This window comes from Phalacrocorax carbo, chromosome 9 (genome assembly GCF_963921805.1).
Source record: "Phalacrocorax carbo chromosome 9, bPhaCar2.1, whole genome shotgun sequence".
Classification (NCBI taxonomy): Eukaryota; Metazoa; Chordata; class Aves; order Suliformes; family Phalacrocoracidae; genus Phalacrocorax; species Phalacrocorax carbo.
Genome location: NC_087521.1, coordinates 8,843,860 through 8,871,437, shown reverse-complemented (window position 1 = coordinate 8,871,437; position 27,578 = coordinate 8,843,860). Strand labels below are relative to the sequence as shown.

Below are 27,578 nucleotides of genomic sequence, written 5' to 3'. Positions count from 1 at the left end.
CATGACTCTCCTCCATATAGTTGAGAAATCAATAGGCTTCCAATAAATGTTTTCGCGTATGTTCAACAAATTGCTTACTACCAACATATTACCAAATTTATACTAATTCAAAATTATTCCCACCATAATAAAATACTGAAACTTCCTTGTTTGCCATATTACCTAGCTAAAATATGACTTTCAATGATTTTGAGGCTGCCAGTCATTTCTAAACACTTACTATCCCAAAATGAAAGGTTGAGTTATTTTAGTTTTGTTTTACAATCTCAATAAATAAAGTATACGAGGCTAGACATTTGCAGCAGTGTAACCAGATTACTAATGCGCAGGAGCATGCTGCTTCTGCCCTTAATTAAGTTCTCATTTCAGATCTGACTTCTTTAACACAAAAATGCTGCCAAAAAAAAAGTAGTATCGAATTATTGCTAAGGCATGTATTCATGCAATTAGGAAACTACTTTTTGAGTTGGAGACTTCTTATTAAATAACAGAATTAATGTAACTGCCAAATGATGACAATTAAAAAAGCAACGGCACACTTTTTGTACTTTGCTGAGGGAATTATGAAACAGGAGATCTGGCAAAAGAAAGGACTTGGTTGAGGCACACGTATGCTATTTTTAGTTAGATTTTGTTTACAATACTTCATAACATCAGGTAAGGGAGGAATTTTCTACTTTTCTGTTACTTATGTCAAATTAAAGTACCACAGCAAGGCACCTTAGTGTTACTGAGGCAGGCTTTACCTTGGTAAGAGCTCTTGTATTAAAAAATCAGTTCTTTACTAGTCTTACAAGCAGACAACACAATTACTAGCAACAATGAAAAAACTCAGGTAAATAAGCAGCTTGGGAAAACCTTATATTTCTTTAAGGTATTATAAAGTTACAATTGCTTTGCAAGCATTACAAACTTTTCTATTGATTATTTTTGTTCACCATTCAGGAAATACATTTTCAAGCCATTTACTGTAGCTAGCATACCTCTTTCTGCATGAAATAAATATGAAACTTTCTTGTGTGCTGCTTTTAAGGGGGTGGATGACTGAGTGATCTCTTTTACTAGAAGTGCTCTTTGCATCTGGTCTCCTTTCTGTTTAAAGCCCTCCTTCTACTCTGAGCCCCTTCCCAAAACATACTTCATAAGATTCTTTTCAAACTCTGTGATCAATATTTCCCAAACATTCATCACAACCAGGAACACTGAGGAATTCTAGAAAAAGTAGGATCAGCAGCAGCAAAGTTCCTCAAGCCAAGAGGAACAGCTGTAATCACTAGCTAGAACAGTTTCCTCTGGCCAGAGAACAGCTAACTACCTTTAATTGCTGTCAGGAGCTCAATCCACTCTCCAGAGGAGGTGAGGAGAGGATGGGTATGGAGAGGAAGTGGGTGTTTACAGCTGCAGCCAGTTGTTACAGCTGGTTCTTATTCCTCCATCCTGGCAGAACTGAACTGCAGCTGCAGGGAATCACACAAAGAGAGATGACCCCCAAAAGGGAATTACTTTTTTCAAAAAGTTTGAGAAAAATAAACAAGATGATTTGACAGGGTGATGCAAAGAGTTTCTCTGCCACCTGCTTCTTGCCAAAAGGATGCTAGTCAGCATCTAGTGGAAGGAGCTGGTCTCTAGACAACAATTCCATTCCTCAAACAGGTTCTTGTAGTATCATTTGAAAGACAAGATCTTAGGTATTCACAAGCAGGTTTGATGGGCTTTGTTGTTTGCATGGAATGAAGGGCTCTGTATCTGTCAGCTTCATCTGGACTTATTTTCAACACTACACAAACTTAAGCAAAGAAACAGCCTGCACTTACGAAGACAGTTCTTTCATCAGAGTCCAGAAGATGAATATCAGCCATGAGGATGGAGGGAATAACTTGAATCATTAAGCGCTGCCCTTTAGAGCTGAGTGTTTCAAGGCTGACAGCTGCTGCTCCCTCCTTGGTTTAAGAAGAAATTTCTCTTTCTATGTTTTCTACCCTGATTTCATACTCAAACATCTGTAGCTCAATTACTTTTCTACTAGTCATAATACTTCCAATGTCTTAAAAGTTACAGAAATCACGCCTCGTAAGAAGCATTTACTGAAATTATAAAACTATGTCCTTCTTTATTCTTGGCTTTTATGAGCTTGATAACACAGAAGATAATGCAGATACCAGATTTAGCATTTAGATGCCAAGATCACCCTTTAATGCATATTTCATGAATTTTAAAGAACTTTGAAATCTAGTAGACAGGGAGCTTTCTTTTCTGACAGGCTTTTTACTAAACTATATTGAGGATGGACAGGAAATGTTCTGAATAGGAGAGTTCTCCTCTACAATGGCCAGAAACACAAACCCATCAGAAAATTGAAACAAAAATTTACTATGAATGTAACTTAATAATTATATTATTGAGATGGCTAGGTCCTTATTTGATTATTCATTCAAATTCACTTCCCTTTCCAACGTTTATTTTTCTTCCTAGAAAGATCTCTCATAATGTTAACTACTGCAAAGGTTTCCACTTTATAAAGAAGAGTTATTTCTGAAGAAGTGATGCCAGAAGCCAGGAATGAAATCCTTTCTCATCTGAAGTTTAATAGGATAGTATATTGCCATTATTGCTCTAGCATATTGTGCTATTAAATTGCCATTATTTAGGTATTATTATTTAAGTGGAAAAAAAAAAAAAGAAGAAAAAGAAAAAATGTTATGCTTAGTTCCACCAATACTTGAGGGAAAATAATCACTGCAAGGGAGGAGAACTGATTAAAAAAGAAATGTGATTATTATACATGATATGACACGTATCAAGAAAATTATTCTTCTATTCTTGGACTAAAGTAATTCTTTTTTATATTAAAAAAAGAGGCAGATGATATTAAGTATAACTTGATTCAAATGCAACAAAGATTCCTGATTGTCCAATATTTATCTTCCACTTCATCCGAAAAATAACTTATCATGTACCTGCTCTTGCCAAAGAGAAGCCCTATTGAGAAAATAATGTTTTGACAAGTTTAAAGGCATTGGTGTAAGTAAAATAATGTAGGCAAATTCTGCGTGGTTAGTTAAAGTTAACAGCAGTCTGTTATAATTACAGTGATCACTGCTGTTCTCTACTTCTATCAGTCACTAGATGAGACTATGTTAATCAATAAAAGAAAACAAGAAAACAACTCCACCCCTGCCCACAGCTCCATCTCCATATACAGGCTTATCAAGAACACGGGATTTTTGCCTTACCTCAATTTTTTCCCATATGGTTTCATAATTCTCTTGATGTTGGATATCTTGCATCAGTTGATGAATTAAAGCTGATTTATTTGAGGCAGGAGTGTCATTCTCAGAGGGCTGAGTGACAGCAGTCCTTTCTGACTTTTCTTCGATGTATTTTTTAATGCAAGATACAGGCATACAAAGATCTTCATCAGAGAGGATATCACTGAGAGGCCCAGATTCGATACTGTCACCTAAAGAGGATATTATATCACTTGAAGAGCTTGGTGAAATTCTACCCGTTTTTTTGTGCTTTTTTGTCTGGTACGTTGGATACATTTCTGAATCTGAATTCATTTCTGACAGCTCCCAGTCATCAATGTTTTGAATGGTTTCTCTTCTGGGCTTTTGGGGCAGCAACTTTGTCAAATTTTCTAGTTTTAAAGCTAATACTTCAGTCTGTCTGAGATGTGAAGGGAGTGCTAAATATTCATCAGATCCATACCAGACCTCACCATCTTCACTGTTTTTTTGAGTATATCTTGGTGTTGAGGAGAAGCTTTTATTATTCTTTCTTCTCAGTAGAGGAGGTGATGAGTTGGTAAGCTCAGAACCAGCTGAGGAAGCACTTTTTTGGCTACGTGTTGGTGAACTAAAAGGCTCAGTTTTACCTTGTGATTGCCCATTTGTGTGTCTCTGGTTACAAGAATCTGATGATGCAGAAGAATCTGTTTCCGTCTCCTCCAGAGACTGAGAGTTATGAGAATTAATTCCATTTTGTAGAGAAGAATGTCCTCCTTTTTTGACTTCTGTTGGTGGAGCCAGTTTACACATACCTCCAGGTGTTCTGCCAGCTTTCACTTTCTCTGGAGCATCACGAGCCTTCTTGTGCTTTGATTTTTCTTTACAGGTGTAGAAAGTAGGCTTCCCTAGATTTATGGTACTGTCCTTAAAGTGATTATTTATTGTGCACTCAAGATTTCTATCATCTATTGTATTTAAGCAATCGTATGACTGACTAACTGCAGATGGACTGTTAGTGTAGGGTGACTGTAAAGCTAGGCAAAGCTTGGACCTGTCTGGTGGATCTAACAATGAGGGTGTACTTCTACTCATTTCGTTTTTAACTATCTGAGAGATTTGTCTTTTTAAATCATTGGCTTCCATATAATCTTTAAAAACATCTTCTTTCAGAAATAGACCTCTTTTTGGTAATGTAGGCTGCGTGGGGGAGTCTTCATTATAATTAAAGCAGTCTCTTATGGACCTCTTAGGAGTAGAGTTTTCACAGTGAGAGTATTTGATTTTTTCACTGGTGTGCTGTGGAAGATTGCATTCTGGTTTGCTGTCAGTAGGTAAAACACCATCTTCAGAGCAAGGTCCTTTAGAAAGAGAGGAGTCCACAGAAGGAGATACTATTGAGACCTCGTGTGGTGCTTTCATGTCTTTGCTTTCTTCTCCATCTTCTCCTGAAAGAGGTACATGGGTTTCTTTCTCATTTAATGCTTCATTACACTGGGAAGCAATGGAATCCGTTGCTACTGCAAGTAAACCCACACTTCTGATAAGTCCTGGAAAGTCCTTATCCATCTCAGTGTAGTTCCAGGCTTCAAATGATTTTGCTTTCCCCTGGGTGGAGGTCATATCATCCAGAGCACCAAGCAAATCCTCACTAGGACTGTAGTCAGATAGTTCAAATGCAGTAATACCACAATCCAGTGACAAGTAATTTTGAGAACATTTGATGGTTAACTGTCCAGAATCATCAACTTCAGTTAAAGAGTCAAGGCGGTCCTGAAATAGACAAAGAAATGGTACTTTTTAAGAGGATTAATTTTCATATACAGCCCACACAAGTAACAAACTATCAGCTTCTCTGTTTCACTGCCTAAAATCTAGAAAAGCATTCATCACTGACCTGTCTGGTTTTGCAGTACCCTGTAGATGAGCAAACCATTCTAAAGTATTTGGGAAATAAAAATGGCAGTAAACTGAAAAATGCTTAGCTTCAGTCTGATACAGCGAGTTACCTAAAAATAGCAACTCACTTTTGTGTTGGTATTTTCTGTCTTCAACTCTGCTCTCTGTTCTACTCACTCTGTAGGGGGGACTCAGAAATTCCATACAACAGACTTGTATTATTTATTGTGTTAACTGCCTCAAACAGGAGGGAGGGGATCTTGGGGACTGCTGAGTATATCAGCCACCTTGTTAATCTTGTGTTCTCAGAAACCCGTGCCACTCTATGATTTTTCAGTTGATTGCCAGAACGTTTTTTCCAAGCATCATCTAGCAATGACAGACATTTCTTCCCATATTTATGAGACAGAGGTTGCTAACCATATTTCAATTTTTTGTAGCAAAAAAAGTAGCAGGATTTATCTGCTAGATATTTGGAGCACAAGTGGAGAACAGCTCAAGGAAGAGAAACTGTAGCTGGGAATCCTAAACCTCTGGCCTGCCGTGTCCCTTCTCAGTGGAAGTCCTTCAACCTCAGAAACACAGACATAGCCAGAGGAGGCCATCTCAGGTGCCAAATGAGTTTTAACGCAAACTCTTGAGTATCCATAATAGGTTCCTGTCTGAATCAGTCTCTGGAGCAGCTTATCTCACTACAGTGCCTAAACCCATAGTTTAAGGACCTTAGGCATCATGCCTGAAGAAGGTGCAATAACCTCACAATTTCTTTGACTCACAATAAACCACTTGGATTTGGTCTGAACAAAAACAGTCTCAATAAAGAAGGCTATTGCTTGCTACCTTCTATAACCACATAATGTTTGAGCCCTGTACTCAGTCCACTGCACTTGCATTACTCAAAGTAAAACTATAAAAAAATCCTCTGGTTAAAAATATTATTTATAAAAAAGATCGATTAGAAATATATTTATCAACCATAATCTTGGACGTTGAAAATATATTTTATTTAGCACTTTCTATCCAGATGTAGAGCCTATGCCACAAATTGTACATTCTCAATAGTCCAGAATTAAAAGGGGAGGTTTCAATAAATCTGTCAAATTTATATTTTGGAGCTGCATTTATTAAGGAAAATAATGACTAAACAATGATCGGTATTACAGCTGCATTTTCCCTCTAATCTCAGGAAAAGATTAGAAACTGTAAAACCATATATAAATCAAAAACCTTTCCAAGGCCCTAAGGGCATTCATTTCTCCTGAGTAACGAGTTCCATTCCTTCGTCTCTTAAAAATGTGTTTATTAACATTAATAAAATTTACAATCACATGCATTAAACCATATTTCTTGGTCATTTTCCAAGCAGACTCATAAATGTGTGCTTCAGAGGAGCAGTATTTAATGCCAGTGTTACCATGTTTTTATTATTGTTTTTATTTCAGAAAAATACTACATTTAGTTGTAATGGCTACCAATAGGAATGCCTTAGTTAAAAAAATTTGTCTCTTTTTACAAAATAATGCTTCCTGTAAAACTCTGTAGGCTGTTTCCAACACCTTCTTGTATGTATATTTAAACCAGCACAATTCTGCATATTTTTTACTCTTTCAAATGAGTTAATTTAGTTCGTAAGATATTTCTTTTCCGAACTTACCAACCATTTGAGAATATCAGGATTCATTGTATTTAAAATAGCCTTATACTGATTCTTTCCATATTTCCTGGCTTTATCAATCGTGAAATAAAACTCACAGGTTAGGTTCAGCTGGACAGGGCTCAGACTGCACAGAACTCATGTTTTCTTTCCTTCTTATCTATCTCTTGGTAATTCCTGAAGGAGAAGTGGTCGTTCAAAATCTTACCTTTGCAAATTTTTTTATTTAAAAAAGTGTTTTCTTAATTTGGCATCTCCATCATGACAGGCAGCTTGCCTCACTGGTCCCTCTATTTCCTCCAAGCCACGAAACTTTTTGTGCCCTTTTCCTGCTGGCACCTTATTCAGTATGGCACTGCTGAGATGGCCAGAGTGGTTACTGCCTGCCCAGTTAATAAGCTGGGTTCCTAACCAAGCCAGAACAACCTGGGCTATATGCTTTCATGTTTTCGTAGCTAGTCTACCAGTGTTATCCCTGTTCATTATGTTGGTGCTAGCTTGTGCACATTTACATGTGTTACAGCTACAGTGTAAATATAGCCCAACTGGGACTGTTGCGCTGTGATTGACTGCACAGTCTATAAACTGAGAGAGTAGTGAATATTAACAAGATGAGACTGTCTCACTGAACGTGAAAGAAACCTTGGCAGGTCACTTCTTCCTTGGAGCTTCTCAGTTAACATTGGCAGCCAAAGCCACTCTTCACTATAACACAGAAGACAGGTGACTTAAGGAGTGAGCCAAATATTTTGTAAAATGATAAGTTCATGCACTACGGAAAAGTGTAACATTTGCTGTACTGGTTCAGATCAAATTTCCATCTAGCCCATTATCCTGCCTCTGCATCAGTTCTAAACATTTTCTGCTGGCTGAGCTATAAGACGTGGGTATACATTCACAGTCCTTCCACACACAGCATTCCTATCCGCACTTCCAGCTTCTACCAGTAAGCAGCATAGGGACTTCCTCACCTGGAGGTTATAATTCTTCTGATCTGTGCTTAGTTTTCACATTTATTTTTTTAAATTCTTTCCACTTCTAAATGTCTTACGTTAGTGAATTCCGAAACAGAACTTTGTTGTTTGTGAAAGTTTCCTTTTATTCATTTCAAACCAGATGACTTCTCAATCTTAGGATAAAAATATAAGCTGCCATTCCTGATTCATGATCCCCAAGGAGTACTGAAAATGAGGAGAATGATTCTCCAAGGGAAGGTTTTCTGTATGGGCAAAGGTTTCTAGGTTTGCTCAGTCTCTCTATTCACATATGCATGAAAATCCCTAATAGATAATACCTGCATCATGAGGCACTTACTATCCACCGTGTAGTCCTGTCTGGGAAAGGATATGGGGGAAACATAAAAAAAGGTAGATAAGAGTAGATACAATTGTCTTCGATGTTACATTTTATTTATTTATTTATTTTCATCAAATAAAGCCATGACCATTATACCCAATGAAAATGTTAACATCTGTAGAGCAATTTCTGGGAATCTATTCAAGCAATAGAGCAGAAACTTAATATTGTGTTCCTGCTATTTCTAGCCATTAATTTTATCGATTATTTTTTATGTTTCAGTTGGGGTGGAGAAAAAATTTGTGTCAGGATATTTTGTCTTTTTTAGACTTCTTATATAAGCCCATCTGGCAACATGGTTTTTGTCCACTGAAAAATAATCCATCCTTCCCCAGTCAGTCCTCCCCTGTATTGGAGGGATGTTTTTTATAGCAGTTGTAATCAGATCCAGATGGGACATTTCCTGTTTCTTAGTATCTGAATCTGCCCCTTCCTTGTGTCTTGAAATCACCACATTCATGTCATAAAATAATGGCTTCACCCTAATTCACCACTGGATATTCAGACAAGTGTGGTTTTCCTTCAGATTTGGCAAAGATTTACCAGCAACAGCAAAGCAGAAACTGAATCTGAAGCACCAGGTATGTATACATGAGGAAGAGGGGGTGTGGAAGGTGGGCCTGGGCATATCTGAGTATTGATTTCAGGACCACCCACTCTGTTGGTGCCAAAGACAAATATAAAGTCCGTGAGGGAGCAGAGAAATACGCACATTCTCTTTAAACTTGAGTGATATGAATTCAGGACATGTTATGGGGACTTCTGAACTCCTCTGTAACACAGGTCACACAATCTCACAGCGTTGATCTAGAGGTGTCTTTCTGTAAATATATCTAATCCTAACAAAAGTATTTTATCGTAATCTTAGGAATTTCAGCAGATGAGGAATCCTCTACACTCTAAGGTATCTTCTATTAACCATTAATTACCCTAACTGTTAAAAATATGCATCTTCTTTCAGTTTTAAAAATTGGGCCAGTAGTGTTCTTCTAAGGAAGCTAATTTAGAAATGATGAATTCAGAGGAAAAAGGTATTTTAGTCAAATGAATCCAGATTTACAAAGCTTTTACATGTGCATGAATTTGACACCCCATTAGAGTAAAAAATGTATAATTCATGCATCTTTGTTTCTCAGACAAAATGTGTGACTGTTTAGAGGCATGTTGCAGAATTGCCACTCAACCAAATTAAAGTACATGCTCTCAGCTTTAACGCAATATTGATCTAGTCTGGAAAGTTTTGAAAAACACTGTGTGAGCTTCCGATTTGTGTTTGCAAGAGGGAAATGTCTAAGCTTTTCATTAAAGAATTCATTGTACATAAAAAATGAGTTTCGAATTAGATATGAACCTTAAATTAATGAGCGACCAGACCAAGGACTTCAGACCACATGCACCTCTGTTAGCGTTTCTGACCCTTCATGAAAAATATTTCAATCACGAGAAAACATTGCTAGCCACTAGCATGACACTTCTGAAAGTTAACCTTAATTTGCTTTAATTTGGGTCAATGAGAACAGATGTCAGCTGAAGTCATTTAAAACATAAAATTAGCAAAACATCTAGAAGACAAATAAGCCATCCTTAAAATTGTAATCCGAGCAATTTTAAATGTGCAACAGGCATGTGCTGCTTCAAATACAGATTAAATTCTCAAAATTTAATTTAGTTACTATACCTCCTTAGTCTCTTCAGAAAATGCTTGCAGAATATCAGTCTGCCTGGTGTAGTTTCCATTGGCATCTTGTAGTCCCTGGAGAATACGCTCTCTCAGAACCAGAACAGAAACACGTAGCTGGTGCCAGAGTAGTTGTACTGTATGGATATCGACTATCACATTGACAGAGTAAGACAGAAGCTTCAGGGAAAACTCAGTCTCTAGTAGAGCATGAATTTGTTCAACGTGATCAGATATATCTTCACAAATATCCTGTAATGGAAAAATAAAGTAGATATTTAGCTACAGGCATGGTCCTTTCATGGATCAGCTCTCCTTTTCATGTACGTTTTATTAAATGCAGAATACATTATTTCAGAGAGGAAAGATAATGTAATTAATACATCCAGGGTTCTTTTTTTTTCTCCTCTTTTTTTTTTTAAAAACTTATGGCAATGCTACAGCAACTGAACCAGCAGCTGTCCTGTTTGGCAGGGCTGCTCAGTAAGTGCAGAGACAGCATACAGTAAAGGAGGATGGCACAACAAGATCACATGAATCAGGAGCAGAAAACTAACACTGTAAAGTGACATCCTAGAAGACAGCAATGGGAATGAAATTTATAAGACTGACACAAGCACTCCCTCTATGCTTCCTCCCCCCCACCCAGTTAAAATGCAAAGAATGTGATCTGTGCCATCAGCAACAAAATTCTCTCGGACAGAATTTACCTTTTAATCTAGCCTTTACAGCCCAGGAGGGCAAAAGAATGGGACAGACTCAATGTGGGTAAGATATTTCTGGGATCCGTTGCTGACTGCTGTGATGAGAGGGTGCTAACTTTTTGCGGTCTTGTTCTGGACTCAAAATTGAACAGAAGATGATAGGTGGAGAATGAGAAAGAGTGAAAGCAGAGAAGCTGTGAGCAGTTGTGTTGAGAAAGCGGAAAAGAAAATATAAGTTACCAGGTTATAAAACTAAGGTTTTGATGGGCTGGTATCCTCCAAATTTAACAACTGATGTTCCAGGTTTCTAAACTGTACTGCATACAGTGTAAAATCTTCACAATATAGTCTTAATTTTCTTTGTGAAAGGATAAGTCACAAGACTAAAGAATATTTGGTCATATATTATTGAGTGAGTAACACTGCTTTCTCAGAATTCTGTTTGAAAATCATGTGTAAAATACATGTCATAAACAAGTAAGGGAATGTGATGAAAATACTGAAGAAAATTAGCACTGGATCCTAGAAGGTTTTTTTCCCTACATCTGTGGTATATATTTAAAGGTGACTTAATAGCATATTTTAAATCCAAGACTTATTTCTTTTAAAAAACATAAAGAAATTATTTTAATTAAAACCTTCAGAAATGTCCTTTTCAGGTAAAGGGTAGTATATGCATAACATCAATAAAAATTAAAAAAAAAGAATAAACAATCTCATTGTGATTCATTTCAAGTTTGCTACTGAAACAATTCTATCAGACAATTACAATGAAACCTTATGTCCCTGATGATACTCTTGTGGTTTTGTACAGCAGTAGAATAGCAAGAAAATCTTACTTGCTATCCTTTCCAAATTAATAATACAGTATAGTAATTTTTATCAGTTCAGATTTGACATCTTCAGTCTGAAAGTAAAACCAAATTCTTGAATATGTAATTGTATGTATGTAACAAATTAAACCAAAATAAAATCCCTAGATAATATTAAATAATTTTAGTACAGCAGATAGCACAATATTAGCCCCTAAGAAACTATTATGGTTGAGTACTATCAATCAGTAGTTACTCATTTTAATAAAGCACTGACAGCTAAATCAAGTCCCCTACAGGACAAGCTCTCAGAAATGCCAGAGATGAGCACAAAACATTGGAGTTTCAATTAACAGAGTTTTGGGCTGCCTTGAGAGAGAGGCAGTATCTCTCCCCCTCTATCCTCAGTGCCCTTGTTGTGACAACCAGCATCTATATTTGCAAGTACAAAACACAGCCTCGCCTGGTAACACGTGGGGCTGCAAGTGCTCAGGGCATCAAATATCCACACGCTTCCAGGTGAGCAAATGGATGTTCTAGTTACTAGATTAGTGTGCTAATCTAGTTCTACAGACACACAGACAAAGCTAAAGCTCTTAGCAATATCTTTTCCAAGCTCTGGAAAAAGGTATTATTATCCATTTATCCAACTACAGCTGAAACTTGACTGAAAAGCACAGTGGTATTTCTACGTTTCAAATGTTTTAAAGAATATTTTTAGTGAAATAATCTCACTGAATTTGCATTCATTTCTTCAGTGTTGTTCATGTCTTTTTCCTCTTGGCCAAAAAGTAGCTTAATTTTAATTTCAGGGATTGAAAAATAGGTTGTTGCCCAGTAACTGTAACTTTGTAAATTAGACTCAATCTATTGAAAAATATTTAAGATTCCTTCAGTTAGACTACTCCTGCGAATGAGCTTAAGTTTGTGCCAACCTGCAAAACAAGTTTTCGTTATTTTCCAGCTTCACACACAGTCACATGCTGAATTCAACTGCCATAAGAATTCTCAGAGAGGTAGAAAACACAAAGCTATAAGAAGAAAGTATTAACAATGAGCAAGTGCCTGCTGACAATTGTTAGATAATGTACTGAAAATATTGGCTGATGAATCTAGATAATACTCTAAATCAAGAGTTCAGACCCACACTTCAAACAAGTTTTCTCTTGAGCTACCATTACACTAGCTACCAAAGCATCTCGAATTTCTGAATAGACAAACTTTCCACAACAACACAGAAAATTTTGTACCGAAATGCAAATCCCAGTACCACTAGAGGTTTGAAAGAAGCACATATTCAAGGGTAAATGCTGTTAATTTTCACATGGCTGGTTATAAGTTGCTCATTTTCCTCAAAAAGCAAAGCCTTAAATACTTACAGACTACTGCAAGCATAGCAGCAGCAGCCAAATGCTTTAGGTACTAACAAGGTAATTAACCGCTCTTGACAGTTTCAGTAACGTGGAGGGAACTTAAGGCCAACCTCATCCACATTCAAGTAAAGGTCACATGCTCTGATCTTAACGTATAAGACTACCATCTCAGTCAGAGATAAAGTACAGCTTTTAAAGGATTTAGATTTTAGAAAGAGTGGGAGTCAAAAGACTGGAAGTTATTTTCTGAGTGGCTGAATGAGCCAGGAAGGAAATAAAGAAGCTACACACTTTTCCATAATATATAAAGTCTGAGCTCCATTTTCTGACTTTATCATCAGCTCCCTTTCTTCTGGCCTGGAATTAGTAGAGCATTCACTGTAGTATTGTTTTTGCTTTCATGGGAGAACAGAAAGGATTTTTGCCTTTGCTGATAAATTTTCTCACATGACGTGACTTTTGGGGATGTTAATTTTGGGTTGGTTGTTTTTTTCTCTTCCTACTAGATGAAAATCTGATTAAACCATTCAGGAAGTCTGATTTAATTTGCAACAGGGCCAGGCATAGATTTAAAGTGATTTAACTCCCCTATTAATAGTTCCAGCTATTCAATGTCTAGAAGTCTTGGACAAGCATGTACAGTGCATGCACAAGTTCAGTAAGTCCAGCTCAATATTACATACATGCTGTGCACTCCACCTGCGCATGCACTCTAAGTCTGAAGGCAAACAAGTAGGCTGGATTCACTGTGTGCTTGAAGAGCGGTAGTGTCAATGCAACAATCTCAGTGAAACGGCGCTAACTGCTTTTGTGACAGCTAGCGGTTGAGCAGCAGTCAGATGTCTGACTCTGTACACGTGACACATGGTCATATAGCAGTCTACTGGGTATTTCCTGAAAAAAAAAATAAATCCAAAAACCACCTTAGGAGTCATAGGTTAACATTCCTGTATCGCATAACATTGTTTTGGTGGGTGGCTTCTGTTTCAGCTGAGTCTGTAGCTATTGCCAAAAGAACCAAATTTCATTTCACCACAGGCCAGGTTCCTGGATAAAATGGATAAGAGCCGAGTTTGGGGAAGTCCATCTTACATAAAGTGTGGAAGAAAGAATTTAGACCCCTATTCGTTTTTTTAACTGTCATACGATGATGGGAACGTGACGGCTGCACAAAAGACAGAAGAATAGCTCTGTAAAAGCTAATGCCAGTGCTTTATCAAGAGAACATAATTACAAAGAAATGATTGCTTTTGCGATAAGTTAATGCTATTTAGTCCCCAGCAGAAGAGCATTAATAAAGCTGCAGCCTATTTACTTGCATCTTGCCTGGCACAAAACAGTATATTGAGAGGAAACAATATAATGTCAAATGTAGCTGGCATTATCTAGTACAACATTTTCTTATTACTGCATCTGATGTCTAGATTTACCTATAATTCAGCAAAATGAAATAATCTCTAGCACAGCTGTGAATTTAATAATTTTCTGTAATAATTAATGCAGTTCAAATACAGCCCAAAATTGTCATGTTATGTAAGCTCCCAGTTTTGCTGAGGCTCAATACCAAGACCTGGTACAACATGGCCTCGTTGTCCTCATTCTTCCTAACTCCTTGTAGGTGATTTAGGATTAGATAGAGCAAAACCAGCAGAACATCGTCATGTGCCGTTTTTACACTTTGTATTTATAAATAAAGAACGGCAGTTTCAAAAGATAGTACCTAAATGCTGTCATGAGTGCCAGTTGCTCTTTCCATCGGTGGCAGGTAGATAAAATAAACGGTGTACTTTTAAGTAATAAGGAAACAGAATTTCTCTATTGGCATCTGTTTCTAAATATGCATAGTTCCAGGTCAATGCAATAATATACAGCCAAAAAATATAACCATGGAATCCTCCTCCATTTTATCACTGTATAATTTCATATCAGAAGCTATTATAGCCTGGTTTTTAGAAAGCACCATTTCCAAAATAACTTTTTGTAAACATTGATCTCAAACATCCATTAGGCATTTTTGTTTTGCACAGTTTCATAGTGGTGTTAAGGTGAAGATTTTGTCATCCTCTCATGGGCTATACTGTAGCACTGACTGCGGAATTTCTTAGGCTACAGGGGTTGTACCCATTTGGCTGCCAACTGCCCACTTCACTCAGTCTTCCAGACAGCTGATCCTGTAATTTGCAGCTGCTGAATCCATCAGCCTGCTCATAGCCATCCACGTCAACTAAAATAGCCTGAACTGCAAACACTGCAGTAGACAAAGTGCATAAACAAACCCTCAAGAGTCAATGAAAACTAAGCTTTGATGTTGACTTTAAAAAATACCTTTTCTCTGCTCTTCAAGAAATTCTGCTAAGATGTACACGATCCTACAGAAAGATGAAAGGTTGCAATATGTTGCTTTAAAGTTAATATCAGTGACAGAGAAGCTATACCGCAGGTTTTCTATTCTTTGATCTCCCAGTAAAACCTCGGTAGGAAGAGCAGATTGCCATTGAGTCTCACAACTACTGCACATGCAAAACAAAATCTATGATTTAAGAAAATGTCTATCTATTTGGTCTTTCCTTTTAAGCGCATTTTAATTTCTTATAAGACAAATATTCTAATCAGAATGTACAAGTTCTTCTCCTCAGAAAAAAACGGATTACCTGCCAAAGAATTTTCAGATTTTTTTAAAATGTACTTGAAAATTATGAATTAAACTCACTCTCTGCGCTGCCCTTTTATGCTTATATATAGAAAGAGAGCACAAAAGAGAGGGGGTTTTATTGCTAAACAAATAAAGATTTGCAACTTTCAGAAAGGTTTTTTTTTCCTTTAAAATGCACTCTGACGTGTCAAAGATAAATAATTTTTCATCTCTACCTGCAGTATTACAAGGATAAAATTGTTCTCTTCTATTTTGGATTATTGGTGAAACCTTAAGAGCAAATGCCGCTCACTTTTTCACGCCTGTTTTTAAGTAAATGATTATGTCAAAGAAAATAACCATACATGAAAAATACAGAGTTTGACTAGGCGAATCAACTGCCATGGAAAGCTCTAGACTTGCTGCAAGTCACAAGATCGTCAGAGAGTGAGTCGAAGTGCTTAAGTACTGTAGCTGGTATCACTGTGGCATTCAGTGGCTAGGGGAAACAAATACATTTTACCAGGTGAAGAATGCAAAGTGCAACAGGAAAACAGCTACCAGAGGGCTCTAAGATCACTGACCCTGCGTTCTACTGACACCGACAGCTTGGAAACACATTGGTCCTCAAAGTAAGCTTCTCTGCTCTTCTCTGATGATGGCAGGCATACTACTGATAGTAACTTTTTCTGGTGCCCCATCTTTAGATGCATATTATTCTCTTTCCCAGCTTGACTTTTATTTTGATTAATTTACTCACATTATTATAAGTGAGCGACATTTTTATCATTGCAAAATTCCTGTAAGCAATCTTCATTTTACCTTTTGCTAAAATTCTCAGAAACTTGTTGGAATATGAGAAAGCTGTTAATTTGACAGACCTTTTTTCCCCTGTAGAAAAATATTTTGCTTTTTTTCTTTTTTTTTTTTTCTTTACGAGAACCCTGTTTTCAAACAGATTTCTTCAATGGAAATATTCAGGTGTTACAGGAGACTAGTCATTGTGACGCACTTGCAAGCAAAGATGTTCCACATTCTATTGTGCAAACATTGCTCAAAAACGTTTTGAAAATATATATCCAGTTTGATGAACTCTAAGTAAGCATGTTTCTACAGTATTTGGTTATCTCAAGATTCAGTGAGTTACATTCTTATATCCCTGTAGTGCAAAATAATGTGAAATAGATGTCAAATCACCAATTCTTTGAAAGGGTTGCTAAAATAGTAGTGGCTTGTCTGCAATTGTTACACATATGGAGCTGTTCTGTAATAATTTATTAGTAACTCATGGGACATGTTTTATTAGGATGTTTCTTGTGTATCAAGGAACGGGTTTACTATCAATCTGCAAGGGAAGTGAGTTAGAAGAAAGCAAGATGGGAGTAAGGTATGATATCACTCACTAAGCACTTCAGGCTATTAAGTAACATGCCTGAAATGTTAATTTTGAAGCTCCTGTCTCAGGATTCCAGCAACTTGCATTTGTTTTGCCATATGGGCCACTGCTGGGGCCAAAGGATCAAACATACTGGGAAAAAGCAAAAGGATCCTTTTGTCCAGAAGCAGGGCAGGTGCTGCTGGAAGCTATTCCAGCTCACTTCCAGGACCAGCTGCAGTGTCTTACAAACTAGGCTAGCCTGTATCTTTTCTGCAGGAGGGGATGGCTGCAGAGAAGACAGGCTGCTTTCAAATATTTATTTCCCCTGTTAAGTTTAATCGGTACTTTAATGTAAAAAGACTTTCTGGTCACAGCATTCACCACAGACCAGATTCTTAAATGAAAGGAACTATTCAGTCCACCCAGGAATCTTCAGATAGCTGATGCACAAAAACACTCTTCCATAAGGCCTGGGATGGGACTGAACTGAAGAACCACAAAAGTTATGGCAATAAAATGAGGCACCTCAGAACTGTATTGGAACAGTATCTTGTAAACAGATCTGGGCTAGCCATTTCTAGGATATTCCTGCCATCAGTAAAATTGATGTCTGAATTTCACTTGTGTAAGAAACCGCATATATGCACTGAATATGGCAACTAATTTGGTGCGGGAAGTGATGTGACATCTGCAGCTCAATGATGCTTTCATATCCTGAATTTCCACTGGTTCCATTGTGCAACGTGCCTAAAGTTATGACCTGAAAACTCTTTGAAACCTTTGGAGTAAGAAACATATTCTTGTATAAACCGTAATCAGCCAAGTCCACAATGTTCAGAGACTTTGCCCATTAAAGTTATCACTGTACAAATTTCTTCAATGAGTAACCGTACAACTTTTCATTTATGTTACTTTAACATGCTTAAAGTAACATATATTTTCATAAAGGCCTAAATTCCTAAATTTTAATAAATAGTGTGTAAAAAAATTTAAAACTTGGTAGAAAAAAGGTCATATTTGTGCTCACGGAAATCTGATTTTGTGCTGCACCCTGGAAGACAGTGTTGCACAGGTTCTCTAGAGTGGTTTTTCATGCAAGAGGATAGATGGTACTGAACGGTGCATTACGGTAGCAGGTTTTGATTCTAGCTACTTCTGACAAAAAAAGGAAAAATGCCAAAATCTAAACCTGTACAAAAACCTAGTCAAGCAACCGGTAGTAGAGGCAAGTGTTGAAAAACAATAAGCATTTTTCAAATGCCTGTTCATTGGACAATGATAGTATTATATAGATATATTTATCTTGCACTGATCATTTAAGGTCAAAAACAGATGAGAAAAAATTATGAGGTAGCTTTATATTAAGCATACACATTGTGTATTATATATTCATATCTACTGAAACGGAAGAGTGAAGACTTATTAAAACATCCTTCAAATACCTTAGAGATCTCTTCACACAACTCTACACTTTTTCTGCAATAACAGAAGTATGTAGGGCATATTTTGCCACCGTCTAGTTAACTACCTTTGCTTCTTATTTTTTTACTCTTTTTACTCAACACTTTCTTGCATTCTGCAAGCCATACATGCTAAATGGAAGTTAAAGGCACTTCTAACAAGTTCAAGTTACCACAAGCAAATGAAAGTTGTGGATGCGAACGGAAGGACATTTTACTCATGGTGTATATATACGATCTGCTGCAGCGTAGCAGTAGGCCATGACTAAGCAGTTTTGACCTCAGGTTAGAGAGTAGTTAACTGGCTGTGAGGAAGCCCTATCATTTACTTAAACAATCATGTCAGCTACATGAAGAAGCAGAAGAGGCCACTCCTATTATCTGACCAGGACTTTCATCAGTTGATCTACAATATAAAAAACCTAGCAGAATTCAATGCTAATGCACTAACAGTAATTTTCCAGCAAAATGGTTACGCTTTTGAAAACTGAGTTTTCAAAGCTTTATGCAGCCAACCTATTACTCTGACACCTCAGCTTTGAGTAAGTCCTACTCTTGTTCTTTCTTCATTCTTAGTTTGAAGAAGATTTGGAATTACTCTTGGCATGGAACAAGAAAATGTCAACAATTCTTTAAGCCTTCTGCAGGGCCATAGGATCTTCATTGTCTGAGCTTTGTTTTCTGATGAGCCAATCTCTTTATTAAACAAGAAACTAGGTGCATTTCTCTTAAAAGATTTTACAGTATATAGACTTCTTCAGAAAGACTCTTGTTCATATTAAACTCAGCAGACTTAATTAGGGTCTTTGTGAATATCAGCTGCTCTTAAAAAAAAGAGTGTAGATGACGGAAAAAATTTCTTGGAGGAAAAAAATGTCTTATTCTCGAAATAATGAAGTTTCAAATAACAAAAAGTGCAACCCCACATAAATAGCACAAAGTATGTTAGGCATCAACAAACTACTGAAATAAATAAAAGGAACTGCAAGTACACACAAAAGAAAAATTCAGTCCTTCTGCACAGACATGCAGAACACAAGAAAAAATTCAATCAAAATGTTTTTACTTGCTCAAACCACAGAACACTAACTTCATTCACTCTCTGACTAAAGCTTAAGGGCTATAACAGAATTTAATGAAGGATGGTGAGGCTCTTTACTCTCATGTCAAATGCTCAATATGGTGACTGTGCTCTCCTTTCTTTTCTGGAACAGGTCAGAAGTGAAGAGCTACCATCTGTGCCAAGTTTTCTATAATGAAAATTGATAGCATGATAAGAAGTTTTCAAGATAAGTGGTGGTTTTGTATCGGCGCAGCTAAGCCTCCAAGAGCTTCTGTGACCTGTTTTTGAAGTTACTTTCCATCAGTCATTGTTAAGGACACCAAGAAGGACACAAACTCTCATGTTCTTTATTAGTAGACTTTGCTTTATTAGCACTGTTTTTCTCTTTTATGTTGGTCAATGAAAGCTAACATTTAATCCATGAACCCTTACGGGGATCACTGAGATTTTTTTTGGTTGGTTCAGAAACATGGAAAAGAAGCCCTATAGTCTATCTTGCTGCTTGCTGTTTGTGACCTTCCTGCCCTCTCTCCAGAGTGAGAAGTGCTCAAGTCAGCTAGAAAGCTCCTGTAGATCCTCCAATAAGTTTGTAACAATTACAAAGCACTCCAAGCACGTGGAGGTACTTCCAGTAGTCTGAAACAGCTACCACCTATGCAGCGTACAGGGAGGCCTGTTCCACACTGGATACTGTTCACTCTTTTATAAGAGTCAGGGTTAGTTAAAAAAAAAACAAGGAAGCAAAAAATCACACCTAAGTTTGCTATATCCACGAAAAACAACTTGAAAGGTCAGTAGAAAGCTTAAATTACTATTTTACAAACTTAAAGTCTTCAGTGAATGAATAAAAGAGCAAATTTTAGAAAAAAATAAAATTGGAAGATTGAATCTTGAAGACACCTAAAATGTACAAAATTTTTATTCCAATTTCACTTCTGAAAGTGCACATGGAATTTCTTGATTTACTTACGGAAAGAGCTCTTCTAGCAGGCAAATCAAACCCCATATTATGTTTCCTAATTAAACAATATTTTAGAAATAATTCCTAATTAGTTTGTGACAGGTACAATGTAAGTTACAGTGAATGTACCTGTGGTTTTTGGCCTCAAATGTAATAAAAACAAAAGTAAACAAAAAGCCTAATTTATATCCACAGAAGGAAGAATACAGCAGGTTCTTTTGCAGGCTTTTTTGAGAAAGAATATAGTAGAGACTAAATTGGAAAACTGGAATTTTGGGACTGGCATGACATCCAAAGCTAACTGAACCATCCAAACTGCTTTAATTGGCTTTTGGCAAGTATCATAATGCTTACGTGAGGCTTCGCATACAAAACCAGTTAACATACGTTATCTAGTACTTTGCACTGTCTGATTATTTCCAAATCTCACTGTCATCCCACCGGTGACTGTTAATACAGATGTATATTTAAATGTTCAGTATCATATCTTCTTTTTTAAAAAATGGACATAATATCCTTGATTTTTTGATTTAGATGTAAAGAGGATACTGTATAAATAGGAAATTATAAAACCTCAGATTTTATACCATATCTGCAGTACTTCAATCACAAATACTTCTAGCATAATCTAGTAAAAATTGCCATATCCAGTAGACACAACAAAGCACTTATTTCCAATTAAATTGCCTGTAAGGAACCTAAAATTCAGTGTCATTAATAATAGATGCTTGTCCTGGCTGCTTACAAGACTGAGAGTGCCAGTCATTAACATTTAGAACTAAATATTTAATTTTAAAATTAGGCATAATATTATAGATAGAACTACTTAAAAACACTGTAGACGTAATTTAGAAACATGTTATCAGACTGTAGAGCATATCGGTATGTAGTGTATTCCAATGTGACAGCTCTGAGAAGTCAGCTTCTGCTCTAGCTGGATAATTCTCCTAATAGTGCCAGTTTTAGCTTTACAAGAGAACTTTCCAGTGTAAAGCACTGACAAGCTTAATGGCTGTTAAGATGTTGATGCTGCTTGAGAAAGTACTCCTGCACTACACAGTAGGACTGAAGTGCCTTGAAAGAAGCAGAAAATGATCAGTGATTATTTAAATATTTATTCATTTATATATACACATATGTATATACAGGCAAATATATTTATTACATGTTGCTAACTGGAATAAGATCCTTGATTTATAAAGCACTTCATAGTCAGTGTCATTCACATCTTTAAGAAAGCAAGACATCATGACCTGTGATTTTGGTTGAGATAAACTGTTTCCTATGCTGACACAGGAAAGAACAGTTTTATCTATCAACAGCCTCGCATTTCTTTATATGCCGTTTTTATTTTCTAGCTATACAGAGATAAGTTATAAATTATCTTTGTCTAGACTGTAGTTTTCAGTGATGTGTGTAACTTACCACTCTGCAGGCGCAATGAGAAAAAGAAAGGCTGTTGCCGTGCCTGGACTTGTAAACTAACCCTTTGAAATTCAATAGCTGAACTTGTCTGTGTGGAAGTTAATGAACCTAAGCGACTTCAAGCTTCAAATGCATATTTGTGTATTTTATTCACTTGTAAATATTTTTATTTCCTGCAAAAATAGTGATCATCAATTTAGCCTTGAACTGAATCCTGAATTTACACAAATTCAAATCTTTCATCTTCCTCAGATAAGATTCACAAGAAATGGCATAGGATCCCTGGATTGTGGCAGCCTGAAGTATAGACGGGGAAGAAGGAAAGGTAAGAAACATGTCCAATTGCAAGCGTTCATATTTCCATATTCTTCCTGGAACAACTGATCTGGGTCTGCAGAGACCTAGCTTTGCTCACAGGCTTTCCTCTGCGATAAAGTGGCTGTACTGCTGCTGGTCTGGATACGACCCTGGAAATAGAGTAACTGTACTCTCACGGTGTCACACTTGAGCTAACATCCCTGCCAAAGCCCGACTGCCTAGCAGAGGTAGCTGGACTAAGTCTCCACTTTATGCGCAGGTAATATAAAATGCCCGTGGACAGTGAGGGACTGACTAACTCTGGTAGGCTAAAGATAGCATTACTATATGACAATCTTGGGAAAAAAAAAACACTTGCAGCAGCCCTGACCACAAAACTCTGATTTCTGGTCTGGAGCTGATAACAATAAACACACCTGCCTGCCCTCTGCCTTCCCCAGTACACCCCAAAACCCAGCATTCTTAGGGGATTCTGCAGTTTTTTATATTTTCAACACATTTCAACTGTACAATATATTTCTATGCAGGTCATCTTCTACCAAAACAGGAAAATCATTAAGCTGTAGAAAAAGCAAAAACTGCAACTGTTTTCTCTTTCTTGAGAAGCCACAGTAGGGTATCAGCCTATCCTGTCATAATAACTGGCAAGTCCGAGTAATATGGAAGAATTATTGGTATTTTAAAATAATTTTTTGTCAAACTCTTAAATATTGAGGTCCTTTCACAGTCTTTTTCAGCACTTCATCAAGAGTTTTGTGAGAAACTGAGTCACACTGAGCCAATAGGAAATTTGGTCATCTGTGAAATTCTTGAAATAGTATTGCTAACAGCAAGTCTGTCAAACCTAACATATATATCCCCTCTACATCCATTCTCCTAAAATTCTAGCACTGCCTACAAGTCAATATCCTGCCCTCCAAAAATGCATTAATCAAACACTAATACTTTAAGTAGAATATTATGACTAATCCTACCCATTACTAACTTCCAGCAAGAAGACATCCTAAAACCCATGCCAACTGTTTAGCTCCCTCAATAAAGGGCTGGGGGAAGCCATAGTTTGTAATGAATAGAGCAGTGTCCCACTTTGAGATTGAAGCATGAGCACAAAGAAGGATGACAAAATTGCTCAATGTAATGACACGTTCCCAAAACATTAGCCATACCTTCTTTTGAAACTCACAATATAAAGAATTTCTAAAATGTGCCATTATTGTTTATTTTTCATTATGTTTTTTACAGTTTCAAAAGCATCAAAATAATTAAAAAAAAATCTCTCCAGAAGGTATTTTGAACTGGAATTTATGGAAAATACAGTATGAAAACTCTGCTTTCCAGACTTAAAATAAAATTCAGGTAATAATCAACACTGAATTTCAGTCTACACTTTCTGATTTTGTCTCTGAGATGAGCATATTGCAAAAACAGAGTAAACAGGCAATAATATTTATTAATTCCTGAGAAGTTTCTTCACTTATCAGTACAGGCAACAGATATGGGAAAGGCAGATACTATACCAGCTAGGTTTATCTCTAACTTATTCAAGGCAATCACATATACATCAAATGTAAAACCTACTTGCACAAGAAAGCATCAACTCAGATGAAATGCAAAAGAAAATATCACTACAGATGTGACAAAAAAAAAAGAAATATAAATAGAGACAAAGGGCTTGAGAAAACAAATTAAAAAAAAAAAAAAAGAAACCACTTGTTGGCAAAGACTGTGAGCAACAGCAAGTAGTTTGCACACAGGAAGACTGCTCTCCAGCATGAACCCCAGAGTGCTGAATGGGGATAAACAACAGATTCACTTCAAAATCACACTTTCAACCCAAACTAAAATCATAATATAGACATATCTATGGAAGAGCAAAATGATCTTTCTAGTTCTTATATGGAGCAGAACGAATTCAGACTCCTACTTTACTGATGGATTTCAATATCTGAAACAGCATTCAGAAAAGGATAAGAAATGGAGCAATAATATTTATGTAATAAGCACCTACTACACTTAGTCTAGTGCTAAGCTCGTATAGCTGTAGCAGAATTTTCCACTCCTTGGTGCTTTGGAGAAGACCGCAGCAATGATTGCTGTTACAGAGATGAAGGTCCTAACTTGCTTAACCAGCAGAGTCTAAATGAGAGCAATTGGCAGCTGATGCATGGGCAGCTGAAGAGCAAAGGTAAAAACTTTTTAAAAGCCAGCGAGAAATTCCTACCCAAACAGCAGACGTAACTGCTGCCACAGTCTATGGCTGATTTCCCATTCTTCTGGCGCCTTGTACAACCTATACATCAGTCAACAATTTTCCATCCTCTGCCAGCTTTTGCTTCAGGGAAGTCAAAAGGCTTTACTGTCTTAATCCAATGCAAATCTTTGAAGAAAACAGTCTTGATTGACCAAAAATTCCTGAACTTTTCCTGTAGATACGATTTCAAAAGAATGAATAAGTTTGCAGAGAGAATAGACACATTTCAGCAGTCTGAGCATATTCCTGGGGACGTGGCACACATACAACTTCATGAGCTGAGAACAAAAATAAAACAAAGGGCCTTTGGAAAGGTTACAGTTCACAGAATATTTTGAAAATGGCCTCCTAAATTAATGCAATTATGATAAACATCAGGGTGTTCAATCGTCACATTCAGTCTCCCTATGAAGAACTACAGAATTTATTGTTTCTAATAAAGAGAGTAAAATCTAGATATAATGATGAAGTTCTATGTTTTCCGTTACTTATGTTGGTTTCAGTCTGTTGGTTTCCTGAGCCTTTACTAAACACATCTCTTCACAATATAGGTCAAAGTTCTAGCCAAACTAATGTAATTATAATCTTACAACATCTATTTCTAACTATACTGTGACCTATAAAAAGTTAGCTGAGTAATGTCTCGGGGAATAGAGAAGATTGAGGATTAAGTTTCACCTCCACATACACAAAAAAGCTATAATCCCCCCATCGAAACATGGGACTAAGGGTTTTACACTACAAACTTCTTTTTTACCTTCAGAAGTGAAAGATTTAGATTGCTTAATCCAAAAATTGTGATTGCAAAAACTTTACATTATGTAGAACAGGGAGCGAAAGAGACTGAACAAGCTTTTCTCAATATTCAGAAATCTACATCCACAGGGAAAAAGATCTGTCAATTTTGAAAGTTAGATTTACAGTGCACAGGAAATGAATTGTATTATTTCATACCAAACACTTCTAGGCCATGTAATACTTCTTCAGAAGTTGAAAACTGGCTGATTAAAAACCCCATTTCCCCTTATTAATAAAAACAATTTACAAACACTGATAATTTATTGCTTTAGACATTTTATAAAGTATTTCACTTTAATGGTGTCTTACCTCATTTATACTGGAAGGAGAATTTTCAGGTATTAGCTTTGCAAATAAAAAGGCTGTCCCATTTCCTTTCCTCAGCTAAAGGAGTTACATGCAACCAGTAATTCAGAAAACGAGTGTCTGTTTAAAAGACAGACAAGTAAGCCATAGATATTCTGTAACCCAATCCATCTTCAGTGCCGAGTCAACAGCTTCTGTTTTGCATGAAATACAGCAAATAGTCTGCTGCCTGTACCTGTGTTATTGTGCAGATCAAGTTTAGGCCTGTCTGCTCTTCCCTTGCACGTTCAGAACTACAGTAGTGATTTCTCAGCATTCAGATCTGCTGTATGGCAGCTAAGTGAAATTTCAGCCGACACTTGTAGACTTGCAATTAGCAAGGTTATTTTAAGCGCTGACCTAAGTTCCAGCAGAATGTTTATGGCGTTATGACAGGAAAGAATCTAGTATAATATTGGTCGCTTGGTAACCTTGTAAAGCTGATCGCAGAGAGGAGAGACCCTCTAATTCACAGCATAAAAGTAAATATCTGACCCCCAATTTACTTTGATTTTAATTTTGAAGCTTTGAATGAAATAGAAATATTTACTGGGTTAATACTAGGAAGCTTAGAATTTATTTTAGGACCTGGTAGATCATATGCTTGGAACAAATGTATTAATAGGAAGTTATGACTTCCTCAATAGAGTGATTCATCACTTACAGAACAGAGACTGTTACTTTTGTAATGGTCACATTTGTAATAATTACCTATTACATTCTGAATGGTAGGAGAAAATCGCTTACGGAGCTGAACTTATTACAGCTGTACTCTAACAATAACTTGTAGTTTCTCCTTGGTTGTCTTGAAAAGGGCTCCCTCTTCTGTACAGGCCCTTGGTAACCCCTGATTTGCCCTGGATTCCTTCTGAATTCTCTGGCTGTCTAACTATTTCAAAGTCATGTTGGGAGGCTCAGTCATACCTCCACACCCTCATTCGTTGTTCATCCTCATTCCTCCCCCCCTTTTTTCTTCTTTTTTGTTCATGGATCAGCTTTCTTGTTCCCACCCATCCTCATACTTCCAATAGTGGCAGATCTAACCTCACAGATGGAACCACGACAAACAGCTCCTCCAACTGCCCCAGATTAGAGCTATAATGGTCAGCCAGCTTGTGTGCATGCACACACACAACAAGCTTTTCTGAAAGGACCGCAATCAGAAACACCATTAAAAGAAAGATTGTTGTTTTAAAGGAGAGAGTAAATGATGAAAAAAAAACCACCAAAAACAAACAAAAAAACCCACCTAGAAAAGTTGTTGCTTTTGCAAATGCTGTAATAACTTCTACACATCACTTGTGTAGATGAAACTGCTCTCTTGACCCTGTAGCAAAATTTACCTGAGGCAAAATGTACTTTTGAAAACTGAGAAAACAACAGTGAAAACAATATAAATTAATTTTGTCCTTATTTTAAAATATTGAATGTATCCTGAGTTACATACAAACAGGAGATAGCATTCAAACTAAAAGCAACAAGCTGACTATTAAAGGTATCCCAAATAGCAAAATTTAAAACACAATGTAAGCACCAGAGTCTTCAAATATATCACAAGATCAAGAGCTAAAGTTTTTGAGTGAATGGACCGTTCATATGCCTTTGAGATGGTCAACACTCAGAAGGATGCTGGAGTCACCACAAATAATACAGTGCCTGAACGCATACACACTTCTGAACTCTGAGCATAAAGACACAAACATTAGTGTCATGGATACACAATTAACTTTTTTTTCAGAACAATACCTTTATAAGAGAAGGTTTCTTATGAAATATCATAACCTAACCATTTGAAGACATCATGAAAGCATTGGCTTGCTAATGCAGGCTAGCCTCAGCTGTCAAAAACTCTAAGAAGGAAGTTAATAAAAAAGATTTTTTCTCTCTCACACATCCTCTCTTTTAAAACCAGGAAATAACAAAATCTGCATTAAAATAGATGTGTTTTCCATTTCAGATCAATTCCTGAACATATAAATAGGTTGACTTCTATATGAATAAGCAGTAATTTTTTTTAAAAAGAGGGTAACTGTATTCGATTCAAAAATGGTAGGAAAAATACCAGTAAGACAAATGGGTTTTTTTCAGTGCTTAGTAAAATGCAAATTAGGACTACTTACTTCAGAGTAGAGGGGAAAAAAATTGGCTGAAGCAGCATTTCCAGATTTGGCCACAGTTGCTTTCTCTATGCTCAATTATATGCTACACTGCATTACCTGGTTTTACTCAAGTCATTTAGAGCAA

General features: G+C 36.7%; 1 protein-coding gene across 3 annotated transcripts in view; it reads right to left on the bottom strand.

Moving 5' to 3' along the window:
• AKAP6 (A-kinase anchoring protein 6) overlaps positions 1 to 27,578 on the bottom strand; it is a 237,152-nt gene that overhangs the window by 186,092 nt on the left and 23,482 nt on the right. For all 3 annotated transcript variants that reach the window (XM_064460237.1, XM_064460235.1, XM_064460236.1), the window contains exons 3-4: positions 9,815 to 10,066; positions 3,234 to 5,000 (exon numbers count right to left, since the gene is read on the bottom strand). In XM_064460237.1, coding sequence (XP_064316307.1) covers positions 3,234 to 5,000; positions 9,815 to 10,066 — 2,019 coding nt within the window. The remainder of the gene's footprint in view (positions 1 to 3,233; positions 5,001 to 9,814; positions 10,067 to 27,578) is intronic.